We start from the raw sequence: 20,058 nt of genomic DNA, 5'->3' as shown, positions 1-20,058 counted from the left end.
TCTTCTTCTTCTTCTGAAACCCTGGAGTGTCACTGCCAGTCAGTGTAGACAGTACTGAACTAGGTAGAGCAATGGTGTGACTCAGTAAAAGGCAGCTTCCTATATTCCTATGCAGAGCTTGCATTCTTCCACTGAGACATCCCCCACCCCACCCCATGACTAGTGGACAGTATTTACAACGTATGCATCTGCTTTCCATTTCTTCATTTTATGACCAAGCAGCAAGCATCTCAGATCTCAGCTATGATCATGGGTAATCAGGGACATTAATTTACAGCATTTGTTGTATAGTAAACTCTGTATTGGGGGGGATTTTAAATTCCCTAGACCTCCTGCTTTCCAGCATTTCACTAGTGCTATGTGAATTTCATTTTTCATTTTATTTTCAAGGCAAACCAATATAAATTGCTTTCTCGTAGAAAAGAAGAAGAGGAGAAGATTAGCTCCTTAAGTCTTCTGCTCCTTTCTGCTCGCTGGCCTTGGAAAATTCCCCACATGCTTTTAAAAATGTCCAAATGCTTTGACCATAACACAGGAATGGCAAGACACCAGTCCTCAAGCCACGGATGGGCTACAGTGTGTCATGAAAATCAGCAGGATGGAAATCCACATTTCCTCCCAGTTAGCCAATCTGCAACATTAAAGAAGCAAGAGATGACATATGGAGGAAAGGAAAAACGACAAAGCCCTTGTTGGATCAAACCAAAAGTCCATCTAGTCCAACATCCTGTTTCCCAGAGTGGACAACCAGATGCTAAAATGAAGTTAGCACATGCTTAGACTTCCTTTTGGGATGAGGACTGCAGGCTCGGCAAAAGTGGTTTTTTGGAAACTTTATGAGCATTCGTGAAACATTGTCCAGAAACCCCATTCTCTCTGATCTGAGCTCTTAGTGCAACTGATCTACCTTCTACACATTTTTCAGGTCTTACAAAATATACTCAAAATTGGAGTCACCCTGACCAACTATATCATACCCAATCCTCCTAGCATGACTATTGTGCAAACAATGAGCGTGCAAGAGATAGTGGTGGCAAGCCCCTTTCTAATCTCCATGCATTCTCTCAACAGTGTAACTGTTTGATATCTACCAGTATACAAACAGTACACATAGTTGGAGACCTTGCTATTTGCAGGCCCCCCAGCTGTACATACAGGACCTATTCTCATCCAATTTGTTTGTGGATTGTACAGTCTTCAAGAAGTTCTCAATGCTCGTAAAGCAGAGGATCATGAGTGGAACACATGCTTAGTATGTAGAAGATCCCAAGTTCAGTCTGGCACCTGAAGTTAAATGATCAAATAGGTGATAGGGAAAACTCATCTCTATTTGAGACCCTAGAGCAGGGGTCAGCAACCTTTTTCAGCCATGGGCCGGTCCACTGTCCCTCAGACCATGTGGTGGGCCAGACTATATTTTGAAAAAAAATATGAATGAATTCCTGTGCCCCACAAATAACTCAGAGATGCATTTTAAATAAAAGCACACATTCTACTCATGTAAAAACACACTGATTCCCGGACTGTCCGCAGGCCGGATTGGGAAGGCGATTGGGCCGCATCCGGCCCCCAGGCCTTAGGCTGCCTACCCCTGCCCTAGAGAATCATTGCCTGGCAGAGCTGACAATACTGGGCTAATATGGATTAAGGGTCTGACTTAGTCTAAGGCAAGGCATGAGGAATCTGTGGCCCTCCAGAAGTTATTGGATTATAACTTCCATCATCCCTGACCATTGACTGTGCTGGCTAGGACTGATGGAAGCTGGAGTCCAACAACATCTGGAGGGCCACGGGTTTCCCCATCCCCGGCCTAAAGCAACATCATACCTTCATCTCCAGATTCCAAGAACCATCTCTGCTGTGTTTTTCTTTCCACTTCTCTTCCTTCTCCTTTGTTTTCCATTATAGCCTGTGAATCAAAGGAAGGTCTCTGGACCAATGTAAATACAGCTCTAGTAAAATAACTTGGGCAAGTTCATAGCTCCCTTGCTGCTCTTGCGTCACTGCTTTTGGCTGCCTGTGCAAAAAATAGAAATCCTAACATTGTCCAGGCTATCTTCATGACCTAGAGGAAGAAAAATGTTGGTGATGATTGAAAAAACAAACAAAGCATGGGTCCTGAATGTTAGGCTCTCTCAGCCTTAACCTTATCTGTATTTCTGGAAGTAATGTCCAGGCTGATAATACAAAGAGATTGGAAACACATTTTGAAAGTGCATAAAGCCAATAATTAGGGCAATGGAAACTACTTGTGCCTTGTGTATAGCATGCCTTTTGTTTCCCTATGCAATCTTAGGAGACATCAGCACCAAGGTTCGTAGGGTTAGGAGACAACAAGTCCAGCTATTTGTGTCTGCTAGAACAACTATTTCTTCTTGTGCAATGGAACCTCCTCTCCCTCTCCTATCCCAACATGCATGCACACGGACGCATACACAAACACACATGCTCCTCAGATCTGCACTGGAGACTTGAAGGACCCCATGCTCCAGAACAGGTTTAGGGGGCATGTGAGGAGAAGAGAGGGAGGGGAAGGTCCATTGCAGATCCACAAGGTCATGCACTAGCAGAAGCACTTAGATGGATACAACCCTGTTCCATTTTTCCATTTACCCCCATGTCTTCAAATTTGAATTTGGACATGCCATGCTTAATCACAATATGACAATGTCTTTACTAGGTCCTGCCAAAATGTTACAAAGTGGCAAGAAAGCTGTTCATCACAGGAACAGTTATGCAGATTTGAGTGGATTTCAGGATGCGAGGATGTGCCTTGTCTCTTGGGATAAAGCAAAAATAATGACAGTTCCCCCATTTTTGAAAATGTTACATCTGGCACCTAACTCATCTGTCTCCAGCCCTAACCAAAAGACACAGGTCTCTTGCAAGGCAGAAGTGAAGAAAAACATGGTTGTCTTTATATTATCAGGGCTAATTGAGATTAATTTTATCCTGGTGTACTAGGTACAAAGTCAATAAAAGACAACACAGTATAAATCCTTAATGCTGTATTCTCTCCTGATTCTTGGAGTTCCAGTTGGAGGATGGGGGGAGGGGTAGGCATTGGTGCTAAAATTCAAAGCTCACAAAATGCCAACCAATTTTAAGGTTAATACAGCAGTAGTCAGGGTTGCCATCAGCACTTGGCGTCCTTGGGCTGTTGCCAGGACCCTAGTGCCCCCAGTTGATGCTGATACTGAGCTAGCCTTTAACTGTTGCTTTCTTCAGCCTACCACTCTGAGCACTGCCAGGCAGTAGGAACAAGCCACCCTTTTAGTTTTCCATAGTGCCCTTGACTTCCCACCCATCATGGTGGGAAATGAGTTTTTTAAAATAAAATAAAAATCAGAATTAAACCTGTTTCTCAATAAGTGCTTATTTTTTTGAAGGGAGGGATGTAATAGATCTAGATTGCAGGTGGACTACTGTACATAGTAGTACCCAGTCTCCATTGATTCTAGAATAAAAGGATGTGTGTATACAACTAATGTCTACAAACCCAGTTTGTAATTGAAGGTGTGCCTCACTTCTCTTTGCCTCTTATGACATCTACATGTTTGTTTGTTTGTTTGTTTGTTTGTTTGTTTGTTTGTTTGTTTGTTTGAATGGGTTATCTCAAACTTAATTACAATCATCTCTTAAGTGGTGCACAATAAAAATAAAAATCAGTTAAAACCACAAAACCAGAATTCAGTTAAAATGCTGAATGAACCTTATACTATATAAAAACATCAACATATCACATTGAATAGAACTGATCTGTAGAAAGGACTTTGTGACTTGGAAACAGAGACAATGTATGTACTTTTGCAACCCAATAAAATCTTCCATAAAAACAATTAAAAGGGGGGGGGGATGCTGAACAAAGTGCTCTATTGACCTGAGGTGATGCTTGCAGGCCTATCAGGGCATCTAGTTGGCCACTGTGAGAACAGAATAATAGTAGTAGTAGTAGTAGAATGCTACACTAGGTGGGCCTTTGGCCTGATCCAGGAGGGTTCTCTGTGTGTTCTTACATTCTCCTTATGCATTTGAGGTTGGGATCACGTGCTGAGATATGTTTTATTGCATCATGCAACATGGGTGACTTACATGTGGCCCTCCAGATGTTGTTGGACTCCAACTCCCATCAGCTCTATCCAGCATGGACAATGGACAGGAATGATGAGAGTTGTAGTCAGACAGAAACCTGGAGACCCCCAAGTTGGTCATCTGCGATACAAGAGTCATACGGCTTAAGAGTGGAGAAGGATTTGCTGCATAGCCCTCTGGTCAGATGCAAGAACCTTCTTGTGGGAATCCAAAAATATATGCGTAATTTAGTAAACCTTCAAAGTGGTGATACAAGAGTCTGTATATCTATGTGGAGGTGTGCACATGCATATGTATCCTGATCCCCTCATGCATTCCAAATGTATTCTTTCAACTTGCATGATTGTAAAACTCTGTGAACAGAAACAGCCTGGAGGCCTGCGTAGGGTCTGCAATGTAAAGTTTGCAGTTTATATTGAACAGAAGACTTCATGTATCTGCAAATGCTGTGGTATTTAGCAATGTTGGTCAATTGGAATTCTACTACCCTCTCACCCAAGACCCCCAATAAACCAAGGTCTATCATTTGATTCCTTGCTTTGTGGATCACCCAGAAAAAGAAACAGGCAGATGTGAAATTCAAGCAAGACCATGCTGGCATTCTTACATGGGAGGGATAGACATTCTGCTGCCTGAGGTGATCCCCGTCCCTGTTCCATGTACAGATTCTGACCAGACTAGCAGTTGGATCTGACTTCAATGGGACAACATCCTGCACCATACCTGAGGGCAGCAGGAAAGCATAGGGGCCCTGAACAGGCCAACTTAAGTGACTCAGGGGAAATGGCTGGGGGCTGGCATTTCCTGCTTGAGGCAGGTGCCATACTCTCTCTAATGGTGGATCTGGCCCTGATGAGAGATATATAATATAATAATAATTTATTCCTCATACCCCACCCATCTGGCCGGGCCTCCCCAGCCACACTGGGTGGCTTCCAACCGGGTATTAAAAACACAATAAAATATCAAACATGAAAAACTTCGATAAACAGGGCTGCCTTCAGATGTCTTCTAAAAGTCAGGAAGTTGTTTATTTCCTTGACATCTGGTGGAAGGGTGTTCCACAGGGTGGGCACCATTGCCAAGTTATAAAGGAATATCCACACTCATCATCCAATGAGAGCCACAGGCCTGCATGCAGTTCAAAAACCCATCTAAGCTAGGCCTCATCGGCGCGATACATTATTTAAAGCAGTATCATACCCCTTTAGATGGTCATGGCTTCCCTCAATGAATCCTGGGAAGTGTAGTTTGTCAAAGGTGCTTTAGACCAGGCACGGCCAAACTTGGCCCTCCAGCTGTTTTGGGACTACAATTCCCATCATCCCTGCCCACTGGTCCTGTTAGCTAGGGATGGTGGGAGTTGTAGTCCCAAAACAGCTGGAGGGCCAAGTCTGGCCATGCCTGCTTTAGATCATGTTCTATAGATGGGAAGGTAGGATACAGATACTTTAAATAAGAACATATCCACATACATTTTTCACCTTGAATTCATTTTCAATTTTAATGGCTTTAAACCTCATTCAGGGAGAGTTCACAGTCCCAAAAAATAGATACTGAAGTTATACACTCACCCGAGACAGTTCAGGGGCTCCATTTTAAGTTTGTGGCAGTATCTGAACACTGCTAGAGGTGAAAGTGGGGGGGGGGACTGAGTGGAATCATGCTTATAAGCTTTGTAGTGTGTGTCTTGGTGTGCTTAGAAGAGCTTCCTGGGACAAATTGGAATGTGGTTTTGTTTGATATCATTGCCACATATTAACATTCATATTATAGAGAAGGAAAAGCATAAATTTAAATCAATGGCAGCACAGCAGTCCATTTCCCCCTTATGGCAGAGTCACCGTTGCAACCGATGTGTTTTGTTTTCATTGTTGCTCTGGAAGAACACTGCATCCATTCTAGTGAGTCATGAGGAAAGTTATTTTATCCTCCTTTGAAATCGTATCTCTTTTGTCGGGCGCATTTCTGAAGTTGTTCTACAGCTTTTGTGCAATGGAGCTGTGGAATTCAACACGACCATACCCTGCAGCTTATAACTGGGCCACCTCAGACATGATACATATAATCACCCAAGCCATTTGACCTCTATATTGTTACACGCAGTCAGGTAGGAGCAAAGTGAGTTTCAGGTGACCCTATCATGTGACCAAGATCAGAGGTCACGAAGTCCTAACTGTTTAGTTGTCAAGGTAGCTCATTCATCACCACTGTTATGTAACTGACATACTGACAAATAGTCCTGGGGTATAAAATTGTTCTCTGCTACTTGAGGACCCTAAACCTTAATTGGCTGCCATAAATTTCCACATGTTAACAGTTAGTTTGAGCAGACAACTGGCTAGAGGAAAGAGGAAAGATGAAAATTAGGCATTATTTGTCATATGCTTAATGCCACAATGGACAACACCTACCCCTTTCTTTCTTCCAACATATGCTATCATGCTATCATGCTAATAAAAACTATTTTTATTGTTCAGACTCTTTGTACACCTTAAAAATATATAACCCAAGTTTAATGTGGCTGACAAGAATAAAAGACTTGCAAACATCTCTGTTACACCAAAGGGTTAACCCCCTAATTTTTAAGGCAAATCTTCAGTTGTTTTGAATCTTTCCTATCCCTGCTTTTGATTTGTGATGATGTCCCTTGTAAGAATCTAAGAGATATCTGAAATAGTACCCTGTCCGTTCTCTCTCTGAGAGGGGTGCAAACTATGCAAGGCCAGATTATTAGATACAATTGCCCTGCCTAGGGATGTCATAGAATTCTGAAGAAAACAGAAACGGAAGCAGAAATTGCCGGTGTTTGCTTTCTTGTCCAATGTCTGGAATGGAAATCAATCCAGCAAATACAATCGGTATTTGCTGCTGCTGTTGTATTCAGACATTTGATGCATTCAGTCATCAAATTATATATAATTGATTATATCCCCCCCCCCATTTGCGACAACTTTAACAGTGCTTTTTTCTATAAAAAATGTTTAGGGGTACTCTCATCTTGACTCAAGAAAACCACCATTTTATAGTTCAAATCGGGGGAAATAAATACAGTAAATGGACAAAAGTATAAAAATTCACAAAATGTTTAGGGGTATCTGTACCCCCAGAAAAAAGCACTGCTTGGAACTATAGTTTGTTAAGGGTGCTGAAAGTTGTTATGAACTCACAGAGATACAGTTTAACAATCAATCCCTCTTCCCAAGGAACTCTGGAAATTGTAGCTGAGAATTAGGAATACAGTGGTACCTCGGGTTACATACGCTTCAGGTTACATACACTTCAGGTTACACACTCCGCTAACCCCGAAATAGTGCTTCAGGTTAAGAACTTTGCTTCAGGATAAGAACAGAAATCGGGCTCCAGCGGTGCGGCAGCAGCAGGAGGCCCCATTAGCTAAAGTGGTGCTTCAGGTTAAGAACAGTTTCAGGTTAAGAACGGACCTCCGGAACGAATTAAGTACTTAACCTGAGGTACCACTGTATGGGTCTCCCCCTCCCAGCACCCTTAAGTAACTACAATTCCAAGGATGCTTCTGGAGAAGCCATGACCATTAAAGCAGTATGATACAGCTTTGAACATACAGTGCAAGTGTAGCCTAGTTAGAAACCTCTGTTAATTCAGATGGTCTACATGGTGGGCCAAAGTGAGACAATAGCCAAAAAGCAGAGGTCTAAAAGCTTACATAAACTATTTGTTAACAGGAAGACAAAAAGATGAAGAAAAAAACCACCCTACTGCTTCTCCCCCTTACGAGCTGCAAATCTTAGCTAGGGAGAAGGGGGGTAGGGAAGAAGGGAGAATAATGTTTTAAAATAAATGGTTAGCACATTAGTATAAAACCTATTGATTAAAAACACCAAGCATAATGTTAGTCTTTTAGTCTCTTGAGTGATGCAATCCCGAAATAAATTTATCCCTTTGACTCTTACATTAACCTTTTATTGACTGCTTGCATACCCATAATTAACACACACTTTAGCTAAAGTGGTTAATTTTAGCATTGTGACCAGTGTCTCCTAATGTAGTTGACACCCTAATTATCTAAATGTAAGTAAAGCCACAGGGGAAGGAACCAGCTGTCTCCTCCAGATTCTAGGAGAAGTCACCATTTTAGACCTGTTCCACCCACGCACCAAAATGGTAGGATCCTGGAGTGATAAGAGTGGACTGAACCAGTTTGGAATGGAGGGGAGAGGAATCCATTTCTCCCACTGTGTATATCCCTCTGGAAGAAGGAAAAACTGAGCATATTAGTGAGGAAGGTTCTAGCTGAGCAAGATTTTTAATTGGGTTTTGATACAGGAAACCATTTTTAAAAATTGGTTCTTCCCCCAACCCGGACCCGCCAGTCAGTGTAGACAATACTGAGCTAAATGAACTAATGGTCTGGCTCAGTATCTGGCAACTTTCTATGTTCCTTCCCCTGATTTAGCTGCTACAGAGCAGGAGCAGTGGTTGAGCCCTTGGCAATGACAACCCTAGCATTTGAGATAGACCAACATTGGGAAATGGCTATTGCCCTGTGTACTTCCTAGCTGTGAAAGCCTCCCAGAGTGTCTGGGGCAACCCAGTCAGATCAGTGGGGTACATTATTATTATTATTATTATTATTATTATTATTATTGATTATTTTAATGTTTGGGTGCAGTCTCATTCAATGTGACCTCTAACTGTTGGGTAGGTCAGTATATTATCCATATTTTGCAGATGTGGGAAGTTAAGGCTCAGAAATAGTACCTTTGCCCTAAGACGATCTGGTGAATTAGGTACTTCTAAGTGAATGGCCTCTACATTCCAGAAGATTGGTGTAGTAATGTGTAGAAAAGCAACTGAAAGTCTTCATCAAGAGCTAGGGCAGGTAACCTCTGGCCTCCCAGGTGTTGTTGGACTATAACTCCCACCCATCCCAGCCAGCATGGTCAATGGTTAGTGATGATGGGAGTTGTAGACCAGCAACTTCTGAAAGGACAGAGGTTCCCCACCCTTGACCCACAGCACCCAGCAAATGGCTCATTCATATTTTTCTAACCAAGAGAGAACACAAAGCAAGTTCCTTGTCTGAGGTTATACAGTGGTACCTCTGGTTGCGAACAGGATCCGTTCCGGAGGCCTGTTCACAACATGAAAAGAGCACAACCCGCAGCGGCGCATCTGTCACATGCACAGGTTGCGATTCACCGTTTCTGCACATGCGCGTGACATCATTTTGCACTTCTGCACAAGTGCAAGCGGCGAAACCCAGAAGTAACCCTCTCCAGTGTTTCTGGGTCACCGCGGGACATAACCTGAAAGAACGTAACATGAAGTGGACGTAACATGAGGTATGACTGTAATCAGCTTCAGTCTCCTCTGCTTAATAACTGAGTTCTTTCTCTGCCATTTTGTTGGAAGGAAAATAACTCCAGCAGTGGGCTCCGGAATCTCTTAGGAACCATTGAGAGCCCTCCGCACTAAACCGTGTTTCCTCAACAACTGTTTTGAGGCGGCCCGCCAAACAAATCTACTGTTCTTCCACACGGTGCAGCTTATCAATGCAAACAGTTTAATATTTATGCTAAGAGGATTGTCAAAAGTAGCTTGTGCTCCTTTAATTCTTGTTTTAAATAAATAATGAGAACATTTGAACACATTACTCTTCTCGGAGGGCCCGAGGTCGGTTAATCTTATTATTTATGAAGTGATGTGCTACATAATAGTGCTTAGTGCATGTTAACAGATGCTATTATCACAGGCCGATGTGGGGAGCTGAAGATATATAGGAACGTTACGTGTTAATACTGTCCTTGCGCTGTAATGTACGATGGATTGAGTGTGGGAGGAGGCTGGAGCCGTAATTAACCGCATACCAACATGGGTGTAAAGTTGACGTATGTTTTCTCTTGGGGATTCTCCTGCCATCAATAATTCCCAAGAGGAAGATTACCTCTTTTCTTTGGTGTGGGCTTTTTTCCCACTCTTTCCCCAGAGAGGGTCAGGGTAGGGAAGTGGCCAGAGAGTCGTGTGTGTTAATCATTGTAGCAACCACTGTAAGCATTAATCGGTTAATTGTTGAGATGAGTCGGTTATCTCCTCCATTGCAAATGCAAAGATGTGGCAGTTGACCTATGTTTTATTTGTCACTACCCTCCTTCCCTCCCCGCAGCAAGAGAAAAAAAAGTTCTATTTGGCTTGCCTGATTCAGGCATTGTCTTTTAAGAAGGAGATGCTTTATCCATATTCTCCCCATGCTGTTTTCATTGGACGTTCTTCATTGTTTAACATTTTCAGTGCTTTTCTTGAATTTTCTTAATCTCTTATGCATAAAGAAATGCCAAACCCTTACCGTCTTTTTCCTTTTCCAAACTCACTTGCTTTTCTGAGCATTCTCCTAGCCTCCTGCTTGCTTAAATGCCTCTGGTGCCTTGCGTACAATTAACGGTCAACGATATATTGTGACATTCTCATTCACTGAATGAGCTTTGCCACTTTAGTCTAGTGCGTCTTAAAGATGCATTAGAGTAAAGTGGCAGAGCGTGTGAAGTTTAGCAGCCATGAATGTGCTTCAATTAACACCTCTATTCAAAGGGAAGTGGGAATTAAATTTTCTGTATGTTTGAAATGTAGAAAATTTCATAAACCTAAGATCCATCCCTGCATTGCATAGAATGGTAGAGGAGTAGGGAACTGCCTCAGCTTTGTTTATTTTATTTTCACTTATAAAACCATTTCTGTCCTGCCTTTTGTGGATGTTCTTAATTTCATAAACCTAAGATCCATCCCTGCATTGCATAGAATGGTAGAGGAGTAGGGAACTGCCTCAGCTTTGTTTATTTTATTTTCACTTATAAAACCATTTCTGTCCTGCCTTTTGTGGATGTTCTTAATTTTTTAAAATTTGAAACACGACTATTTTATATTTAATTGTATTGTTTTACCGCTCTGATGTTTACTGTCCAGGGCTCTTTTGGGAGGATGGTTGAGATAGAAATTGAATAAGCAACAAAAGAGTAATAATGAGCAGCATCCAACCAAATAGTTCTGCAAGCACTTTTGGCTGTTCAATGGAACTCCCTCTCCTCTCTCTCTCTATGCGCCTCTTGCTTTAACTCCTTAAACAACTTGGGGGCAGGTTACCAGAAGGACCACCTCTTCCCCTATGTAGCTCTACCTGTACCTCTAGATCATCTTCAGAGGCTGGAGCTCAATGGTAAAGAATCTGCCTTGCATGCTGAAGGTCCCAGGTTCGATCTCTGGGACAGACTCCTACCTGGAAACCTGGAAAGCTACTGCCAGCTAGATGAACCAGTGGTCTGACTCAGAATACAGCAGGTGCCCCCACCAAGTGAGGTATTGGCAGGTGACTCCTGGAGAAAGGGCCTTTGTAATGACGGCACTCTGGCTGTGCATTGCTTTCCCAAGAGATGCTCACCTGGCACAAACTATGAGGTCGCCAGGCAAACATCTTTTCATTTCCCCATGTTTCTTAGATCTTGTAAATTGCTGTTCAAATCTGCCATTTTCTTTTATTTTATGGTGGGGTTGTATTTTAATATTTCATGTTTTAGCACCCCCTCCCCACCAGACAGTATTATTATTGGGCAGCATTTGAACGTGATAAATAAGATAGATGGATAAAAGACGATACTTTCACTTACAGGTATTTAGTTCCATTGGTTTTTACTGTAGCTCAGCCTATTTAACATGAAACATTGATCACTTGGTCAATTTTCTCTCGGTCATAAAATATCTTCTTGTATGTGCCAGTCACTTACCTTATATTAAATTGTGGCATAGCTACTTTTTAAAACTTAAAACCACAAATGAGCTACTAAAATAGTTCCTTTTTGTGATATTTAGCTTTCTTTTAGCTTTTTTGGGGTTTTTTTGTTTTTTGTTTTTGTTTTGCTGATCATATTATAATAATACTTGCCTCTCTTCGGCTTTCACTCCTTTATAAACATTAGCTAATTAACCAGCATCTGGCAAATTAAAACAAACAACCCACACAAAACCCCCTGAAACCGAAAACACTGAATTGCTACAAATTTACTAATGCAGGACCAATAAGTGGCAGTCTTTATTACAAAGTAATCTTACAAGATGTGTTGGTTTACTACTCGTAAAATTTCCCTGTGCCGGACTGCAGTTTTAGCTGCTTATTATAATTAGACTTCACTACTATTGATGAGGAATCCATTTAATAAGAAACACTGTAATTCAAAGGGTTTCTCTGGGGACCTAGCAAACGCTAACCTCTTAATTTAATTTTGTTGAAGTTTTGCCCATCTATTCATCAGCAGAAATTGTTATTAACCTTCATTTGCATCTATCTTTCAACAGCAACTCTCCTCCTCGTTACTTTCCCCCAAACCTGATGGATTTGTAACTCTCAGATTTGCAAACCGCATTCTGCAATATTGTTTAATCTGTGCTGTGACCTTAAATGCAGTAAATTTGGTTTAATCTCTCCCAATAATCTAGTAGTATCACAGAAACCCGCACACAATGGCATAGACTGCTGACTGACTTCAAATAAGACTGGAGAGATAATGAAAAAATAATTCCCCCTTCGAAAGGTGCGCTAACTCCGTTTTCTTTGTGATGGGCTTTCTCAAATATTCCTCTAGGAAATTATTATTTTTTTAAGAAAAACTTGCATTAAGGCAGAAAAGATCCTGTAACTTCACTGGTTAATAGTCCTTTAGTGTCCCCCCCCCTTTCATTAATAGGCAAACATGAGAAATAATAAATCCCTAAATGCATCCCCTAATTCACTTTTAATCTTATAGATTTATTTTATTTTTTTAGGTGCCATTCCCAACTTGTGGAGAATTTACCGAAGGATGAAAAGCCAGAATGCCATCCTTACTGGCAAGAAGGCGATGCCAGCATGCCGCTGCCATTCAACCTTGAAGACATAATAGCTGAGCTACAGAGTCTTCTAGAGTGCTAGATGGAGCAATTTGATCATGAACTGAATGAGGTTCTTTTGCAAAGAAACCTCTTCTGTAAGAGGCACTAGATCTCTCTGAGAACAGTGGGGTGGAGGAAGAAACAGCCCAGGGGGGAGGTATTCTGGACCAAGTAATATTCTGGCTGCATAATCAGTTAAGAAGTTAACCAAAAGTGTACATCACAAGCACCAGAACATGAAAGTAAGATTATCTGTGGTTTGTTTTGAAGTTGGGTAGGCAGCCAGTGTCCTGCTGTGTTTCAGATGGGCTGTGTGAAATAAAGAGCCAATTACAAATTGTTTTAGCGCAAATGTTTTTTTTCTTCCTTTTTTTCCTGATGGTAAACAAAGGAACACTGAATTAGAGAAAAATGCTACCCAGTACCCAATGCAAGCACTAAACCTGCTTTAGTCTGCAATCTATTATACACTTAATCTGGCAGTAAGTCCTGTTACATTAAATGTGGCTTTTGCCTGAGTAGACATGCATAGAATGTGACAGAGTCTTGCAAGCCTATACATGCCAACATGGAAGTATATCCCATTAAACTCAATGGGACTTATTTTTAAGGAAACTTGTCCAAGATTGTTCCATAAGAGACTAAGCTATTGAGAAGTCACTGGACTGAATTTCTGCAATATCTGCAATATGGATATGATAAATAATACTGACCTACCTCTCAGGGTTGTTGTGAGGATTATGCTAAGATAATAATATGAATTATTTTAAATAGAATAAAAGTTCTACCAAGATACTAAATATTAGTATGGTTGAGTCTTTTTTGTGCTTGAACATTTCAGTACAAAAAGAGTTTCTGGGCCACCAAAATCTTATCTGAAAAACACCCTCCCAAATCATTTTTTTGCATGTTTCATACATACATAGATAGATATTCCTTCTGACTACAGGGTCAGACATTCAGGAGTCAAGTAACCAACCCTAGAACATCATGTTGCTATAATACCATACTGATTTGGCTACTTAGAGCTATCACAAAACCAATTCAGAGCTAGGGCAATGCTGGGGTGATAGGCAAGGATGATTTGTTTCATGAAATGTGCCACCTGATCCTCTATTGGTCCAACCCCAATTCATATTCTTATTAGGACATTCTCAAACTTCAAATTCAGTGGGAGTATTCCTGGATTAGTCTCCTCATCCATTAAGATGTGTTGTGAAGGCTCTGTGCATCAGCTGTCCAAGGGGGGGGTAGGAATCAACAAGGCCAAATGTCCATTGTGGCATCTCAAATACCACTCTTCACTTTAAAAATTCCATGACACTTCACAACAATATGCTTGCAGTCTCAAAATAGTCAGCAAAGGATAATGGAGCATGGGCCTTGTCAGGAGTTATCAAAATGTTGTTCTAGACACCAGACCTAAAGGGGGCCTTCAAGCTGAGGCTGAAGGTAAGAATTTACTGTACACTAAACTGCATATTAACTGAGAAGAAGGCCCAGCTGTGCTCAGATGTTCACAATTCCCACCCTTTTTACTTCTAGAATTTTTGAGGGTCTTTTTCAGTTGGCATCTGGGCACCTTGCAGCACCCATGTCTTTGTTGCCAAGCTAGTAAATTTCCCTTTTTTCATATTCAGGATTTTTATACTTGCATCACTGTAATAAAAAAGGGGCTTGTCTATATTATCTGTTAAAGGAAAGAAGGAATCACCACATCCAGTGGAAAAGGTGGCTTGTTCATCTTTGGAGAAATGACAGAAGAGACAATATTCATAGGAAGGTCAGGCCAGCTCAGTGTTGTCTACACGGACTGGCAGTAGCTCTCCAGGGTTTCAGACAGGGGACATTCCTATCCCTCTGGGTATTGGACCTTGGAGCTTCTATATACAAACCAAATGGCTCCTTTAAACTACCATTTCCTATTACATCCAAACTGGGAAACTGTGGCTTAATCCCTTTTTCCTTTTTAAAAAATATTTTTCATTAATTTTACATATAATCACAATACGTAACATCGTATCCTCTTACTAAATCTTTTGGCTCAGCCAAGCCTAAACGACTTCCCTCCCTCCCACCTAATGGTTTACAAAATTAAATTATTTCACTTCCTTTCCTATTCTTGTTATACCATTACTTAAAATTTTAAATTACTCCACCTGAACAAGTAACTAATTCATCTTACAAATCTTCAGATAACCCTGCTAATGATGTTAATTGTCTTTCAAATATAATATAAATTTGTTCCAGTCTTTTTGGAATACTTGATGTCGCTGGTTCCAGATTCTTCCCGTCAGTTTTGCCAGTTCTGCAAAGTCCATCATTTTCATCTGCCACTCTTCTTTAATTCCTGCTTCCTAACCAGGAGATGAAACCTGGGGTGGAGAAGGGCAAGGAAGGTACACACAGCAACATGACTTTTTTCTTAGGCTAAAAAACCAGGGTCAGACTGGGATTGTTTTACATCCTAACCGGGCCATATGTTTCCTCTTTGGATGCAAGCCATATCACCTTACTCCATGGATTTTATTGACAAGAGGTTGTATCCAGTGCTAGGTGTACAGATGAGTTGCCCCATATTAATTAGTGGACATGACCCACATGGGAACATTCATTTTAGTAGGCCTACTAAACAAAAACGCTTAGCTCATATTCTACAGTCTTATTATCAACTTCTAAGCCCTTGAAAACGGGTAGGGTCAAAACTGAAATAATAAATTCCTTGGGGAGCTAAATACATACACTGGTACCTTGGGTTACATACGCTTCAGGTTACATACACTTGAGGTTACAGACTCTGCTAACCCAGAAATAATGCTTCAGGTTAAGAACTTTGCTTCAGGATGAGAACAGAAATTGCGCTCCGGCGGCGCAGCGGCAGCAGGAGGCCCCATTAGCTAAAGTGGTGCTTCAGGTTAAGAACAGTTTCAGGTTAGGAACAGACCTCCAGAACGAATTAAGTACTTAACCCAAGGTAACACTGTATATACCCCCTGAAATATATTTCTTTGGGCATCTGTGTGCTTGAGTGCAAAGCCAGATATATTGGTGGGTGGGTGGTTGGACTTGTTCTCCAGACTTAGATTCGTTGAATCTCTATTGTGTTTGCTTCATTTAACCATTTAGTGAAAAAAATAAAATATAATACTAGCTGGCACAGTGTGCACAGTGATCACTGGTTAAGAAACACTGTTTTGTTTTGTTTTTAAATCACAGGGCAAGCCCAATAGAAGATGAGGGACGTTTTGCTTTGGCAAGAAAAAGAAAAACACAGTTATCCTCTGTCCTGACAAAGTGATTGCCTTGAAACAAAACGTAACAGATTGAAAGAAACTGAAGTGGCAATGTGGAGAACAAAGCAATTGTGTTTCTTTTACTGCTGATTTGTGATTAATTTCTGTTTTAATTAAGCATTGTTAGAAGCTGTGAGATTCGCAGTGGCAAAATCCACTTGACACTCATAAAGGGTACAGGAAAACAAGGGTGTTCACATGAAAGTTGAAAGCCTTCTGTAAAGAAGAAAGGGACAAATGGGGCTGACTACTGAATGCTTTTTTTTTTTTTTTTTTTGTCTGCAGTGCTAATTTCCTTTTGCATTAGGAGCCTGGTTAGTGCATATAATAGAATTTGGCTAAAACCGGGGCTTTTTTTCCAGCCAGAACTCACCAGAACTCAGTTCTGGCACCTCTCAGGTGGGCGCCATTATAAGAGAACAAGGGAGGCGTTCCAGTACCTCTTTTTCTAGAAAAATAGCACTGGTTAAAACACAGGGGTCTTTTCCAGCAACACTTGCGTGAGCTGCTTCTCAAGATCTCCTCAGTGGTACTTCACCAATTACAATGTAAATATTTGCGACTGAATTATTTCATACTTGCACATTCAGTTCCGAGCAAATCTCTGCTTATACAGTGGTTCCTCTGGTTAAGTACTTAATTCGTTCCGGAGGTCTGTTCTTAACCTGAAACTGTTTTTAACCTGAAGTAGCACTTTAGCTAATGGAGCCTCCTGCTGCCACTGCGCCTCCGGAGCACGATTTCTGTTCTCATCCTGAAGCAAAGTTCTTAACCTGAGGTACTATTTCAGGGTTAGCGGAGTCTGTAACCTGAAGCGTAGGTAACCTGAAGCGTATGTAACCCAAGGTACCACTGTATAGGTTTTATGCTCTTGATTATTCTGGTTCCTTTCCTTGATGCACATTTGCTCATTTATATACTCTAGTCCTGTTGAGGCATTTGTCTTAATCCATGTGTGCTAGCCCATCTACTCAGTCTTATTAAAGACATGCTTGCCACCCTGGGCAACTTTGGAGGAAGGCTGGGAGAGAATTTTAATAAATAATAATGAAAGTAGGACACACACAAGCCCAAGCTCCAATATCCCTGTGCTCACTGGCTCCACTTCAGACCTCCCCATGCACAGGGACACCAGGAGTGGGTCTTGCATGTGTGACCCCAGGATTATACTCCACAGTTTCAGGAGATGAGTCCAGAATTTCAAGGAGGATGTGGCGTGGGAGGGGTACATCTAAAATCTCAGGAAGACATTTTGATGCCACCACCTCTACGGTCCAAGGCAGTTGGGCCACCCATGTCCTTGGTGTCCCAGGACTCCGACATTTGTCTATTGTGCTTATGCGGTAGTCTCTAGCCTGTACACTCCATGGAGCTGTCCATGGTCCTACTTAGTCCTGAACTTCTGTGGAAGCTCACACTTGGGTTTGAAACACCACCTGACTGTCACCTCTGCTTAGAACAGAATTCCAGCAAAATCCCCTCCTCTTTGGCTCTGTTATCTCTTCCAACAGCAACTGTGCATAAGGGCTGGCAGGGATGTCTTGGGGTACATCATAGTGTATGTCATGGGAATTGTGGCCTCAATCCATTTTGCCTGCTTTTCTTTCTCCGTCTCCCCTTTTAATAAGATTCATTTTGTTTTCTATTCGTGCAAAACAAATTCTAAAATTTACACAACATACATTATAGCATTTCATATACATAATTCATCTTCAAAGTATATGGTTAACTTTTTCCAGTAGTCAATATGAGTATTCAATATTGAACAAAATTGTTATGTTCTCCTCCTTTCCTATAAATATATAGTTAGTTTTGACATTATAGTCTGTTCCTCTAACTCCCCCACATTCAATTGATTGGATGGTTCCAATACTTTGCATAACATATATATGCTGCTACAATTATATATAGTATCAACCTTTGGTATGCCAAAGTTACTATCACAATCCTTGAGGTCCAGGTAGATGAAAAAGCCTTTGGATACCCTCAAAGTCCCAAGCCTACCTCTTACTCCAGAGGAGACAGTGAGTGTTCCTTCTTCCTAAAGAAGCTTGGGAGCTTGGCTACCATTGTGCATTTGTCGCATAATCACCATGAACAACTTGCTTCACCCTTAAGTCTCCCTTTATGATCTGCACCACCTCGCTCCATGGTCTCCTTCCTTGCTTGTGGGTAATAATAATATTATAATAATTTATTATTTATATCCCGCCCATCTGGCTGAGTTTCCCCAGCCACTCTGGGCAGCTTCCAATCGAGTGTTAAAAACAATACAGTATTAAATATTAAAAACTTCCCTAAACAGGGCTGCCTTCAGATGTCTTTTAAAGATAGGGTATCTGCTTATTTCCTTCACATCTGAAGGGAGGGCATTCCACAGAGCGGGCACCACTACCGAGAAGGCCCTCTGTCTGGTTCCCTGTAACCTCACTTCTCGCAATGAGGGAACCGCCAGAAGGCTCTCGGCGCTGGATCTCAGTGTCTGGGCTAAACGATGGGGACCAAAATGGGCTTTCCTCCTGACCTCTTTGGTGTTCCTGATCCCTGTCCTGTAAAGGCTAAGCTTGGGCAAAGGTAAATAGAACTCATAGCCCAAGGCCAGTTTTAGTTAGACTCAAAGCAGACCCATTGAAATTAAGAGGCATGACTAGATTAGGTATATTAATTTCTGTGGGTCTACTGTGAGACGTTCCTGATGAGGTGCTCTCTCCACCCTCCAGTCTGTCTCCCACTCTGTGCACCAGCAAGGGAGACAAAAGCAACCAATGGCTTCAAGTTACAAGAAAGGAAATTCCAACTAAGCATTAGGAATAACTTTATGATAGTAAGAGCTGTTCGACCATGGAATGGACTCCCTTGGAAGGATATGCACTCTCCTTCCTTTGAGGTTTTAAAACAGGGGGTGGATGGTCATCTGTCATGGATGCCTTAGTTGAGATTCCTACATTGCAAGGAAGGGTTGGATTAGATGACCCTTGGCCTACCTTCCCACTCTACAATTCTATGGTCCTATGATATCAGACAGCCTGCCATTGCCATGTGGTGTCATTTGCAGCCTGCTAATGTTTATATCTGCTTGAGCTGGGCCTGCCAATGCACAGAGTCCAGCACCAGCTTCAGCTTTTATCAGCCTCTCACATAAGCATTTTTTGTAAAGTTATTTTTGTAAAATAAATTTTTAATATTCACTATATTTCCAATACACTTCTAACAATTTTCCAATAATAATATATATAGCCACTCTCACCCTAAGGTTCCAGGGCAGGCTACAACAAATCACAATGTTTAACAACCGTTTATAACAACTTACAATTTATAGTCACAGAGATAAGATGGGTTCTAAAAATATACAATAGTCCACAGCCCAAGGTCCAAAGTCAAAGGCCAAAGGTCAGGAAACGAGGTTCAGGGTCAGTCCAAGTCCAAAAGCAGGACGCAGTCCAGCATCACGCATGAAGCAGAAAACCATGATGGTCCAAGGAGAGGTTGCTCAACGCTGCCAGTTGAGCAGACGCAGCACCTCAGCTTTGCTGCCTTCTTATACTGTGCCTGCTGATTGCAGCATCTGGGCTTGAGGAGACTCTGTGTCACTCTGTGAGTACTACCTACACCAACCTCTCCTTTCCCATCCCCATCCTGCCCCCATGTGACCCAGTGCCCGCTGCACCCTTCACCAGGATCCTCTTCCTTCTCTTCCTCCCTGCAGTCCTGCCAGTTCATGACACACTTCCTTCCTTCCTTCCTTCCTTCCAACTTACTTGACTTTATGAGGCAGATA

At 41.7% G+C, this 20,058-nt stretch overlaps 1 protein-coding gene across 2 annotated transcripts in view; it reads left to right on the top strand.

The window, feature by feature from the left end:
- The window catches only part of FTO (FTO alpha-ketoglutarate dependent dioxygenase), a 257,029-nt gene extending 243,242 nt beyond the window's left edge, over positions 1 to 13,787 (top strand). For both annotated transcript variants that reach the window (XM_081870225.1, XM_081870229.1), the window contains one exon: positions 12,883 to 13,787. In XM_081870225.1, coding sequence (XP_081726351.1) covers positions 12,883 to 12,921 — 39 coding nt within the window. In that variant the 3' untranslated portion in view covers positions 12,922 to 13,787. The remainder of the gene's footprint in view (positions 1 to 12,882) is intronic.
- Positions 13,788 to 20,058: the final 6,271 nt, after the last annotated feature.

This window comes from Podarcis erhardii (genome assembly GCF_964252035.2).
Source record: "Podarcis erhardii genome assembly, chromosome: 7".
NCBI classification, from domain to species: Eukaryota; Metazoa; Chordata; class Lepidosauria; order Squamata; family Lacertidae; genus Podarcis; species Podarcis erhardii.
Note: the sequence above shows the minus strand (reverse complement) of the source record. Positions and strands in the feature narration are given on the sequence as shown.